General features: G+C 35.5%; 1 protein-coding gene across 2 annotated transcripts in view; it reads right to left on the bottom strand.

The window, feature by feature from the left end:
- LOC119587944 (SAC3 domain-containing protein 1-like) overlaps positions 1-1,254 on the bottom strand; it is a 9,049-nt gene that overhangs the window by 3,490 nt on the left and 4,305 nt on the right. For both annotated transcript variants that reach the window (XM_037936655.1, XM_037936656.1), the window contains exons 5-7: positions 933-1,169; positions 502-642; positions 83-272 (exon numbers count right to left, since the gene is read on the bottom strand). In XM_037936655.1, the coding sequence (XP_037792583.1) occupies positions 83-272; positions 502-642; positions 933-1,169 (568 nt within the window). The remainder of the gene's footprint in view (positions 1-82; positions 273-501; positions 643-932; positions 1,170-1,254) is intronic.

Here is a 1,254-nt window from a genome sequence, read left to right as displayed (position 1 = left end):
GCCTCTTATCAGCAAGCCTCCATCACTCTCAAACCAACAAATAACTTTCTCAAACAAAATAAAGAAAAAAGAATAAGCTTACCAAGTCTGCTTCTTCATCAAAGGAACCTTTCTTGAACTTGATACCATTCTCTGCTACTTCTATCTTGTAATGCTGGCACACTTCAACTAGGTCCTTGGGATGCGCAAACATCAAAGTTTTGGTGAGGTCTTCCTTATCGTATGCAAGCATTTTGTTACTGTAGGCATGACTCATGACCTTGAGTGCTTTCCTGTTGATTAGGAAATGGCATTAAGGATTCACAAGAATTATCCTGACAGAGCTGTTTTAGGATGGAATAAGATAACAATTTGTATATCAAATATACTGTTATTTTTTTTCTTGTATTCATATTACATATTACTTATCTGATGACTTTTTAGCTCACAGGAACTGGTTATGTGACCAACGAAAAGCAGTTAGATATACAAACACTTCATTAGCTTATATTAAACACTCACCTTTGAACTGATGTCAAATGTGGATGAAAGGCACATATGAAGATCGGTGGTAAATGTGCTGCTAGCCGAAGAACTCGAACATAGTTGCCAACGAACCAGGACAAGTTCATTTGCAGAACCAACATAACTAGCTCTGATGACCTAATATATATCATAAAGAAAAGAAGCTGTTTCTATACCTTGTTCTCCAAAAGTGTATATCTTGCTCCTTACACTAACATTTTTTACAGTTCAAACAGCTGAGACCTTCATGTCACAATATTATGACAACATGAAACATCTGTTAAAAAAATCACTAAACAATATATTAACTGACACATCCATAAAAGCTTTATAAAAACAAGTATGCTAACAAACAAATGCTTTGGGGAAAGAGGGTCCTACACATAAATTAAAGGTGGAAAAAAAAATTCTTGGTAGAGTAACCTTACCTAGTATACTCAGGAAGTTCAAGTGAATGCTGAAGAGCCTTTGTATCTCCAAAATGAACTAACATGTACAACGCTTCAGCTTCTATTCTTGCATTCTTATATATGGCAGATACTTCTTCTTTGGGATCTCTCTGCAGGTCCAGATCCTTGTACATATTTATCATGATTGTGAGGGATTTGATCAACTGGGTTTTGTTTAAATATGGGTCAAAGTCTGACAAGTCATGTTCACAGGTCCTGCACATACAAAAGAGAGAAAAACAGATATCATATATGCACACAACTCACAGTGACATTAGTAGTAACAGATAAACTGTATTTG

Source organism: Penaeus monodon, chromosome 23, assembly GCF_015228065.2.
Source record: "Penaeus monodon isolate SGIC_2016 chromosome 23, NSTDA_Pmon_1, whole genome shotgun sequence".
Taxonomy (NCBI): Eukaryota; Metazoa; Arthropoda; class Malacostraca; order Decapoda; family Penaeidae; genus Penaeus; species Penaeus monodon.
This window is presented reverse-complemented; position numbering and strand designations above follow the sequence as displayed.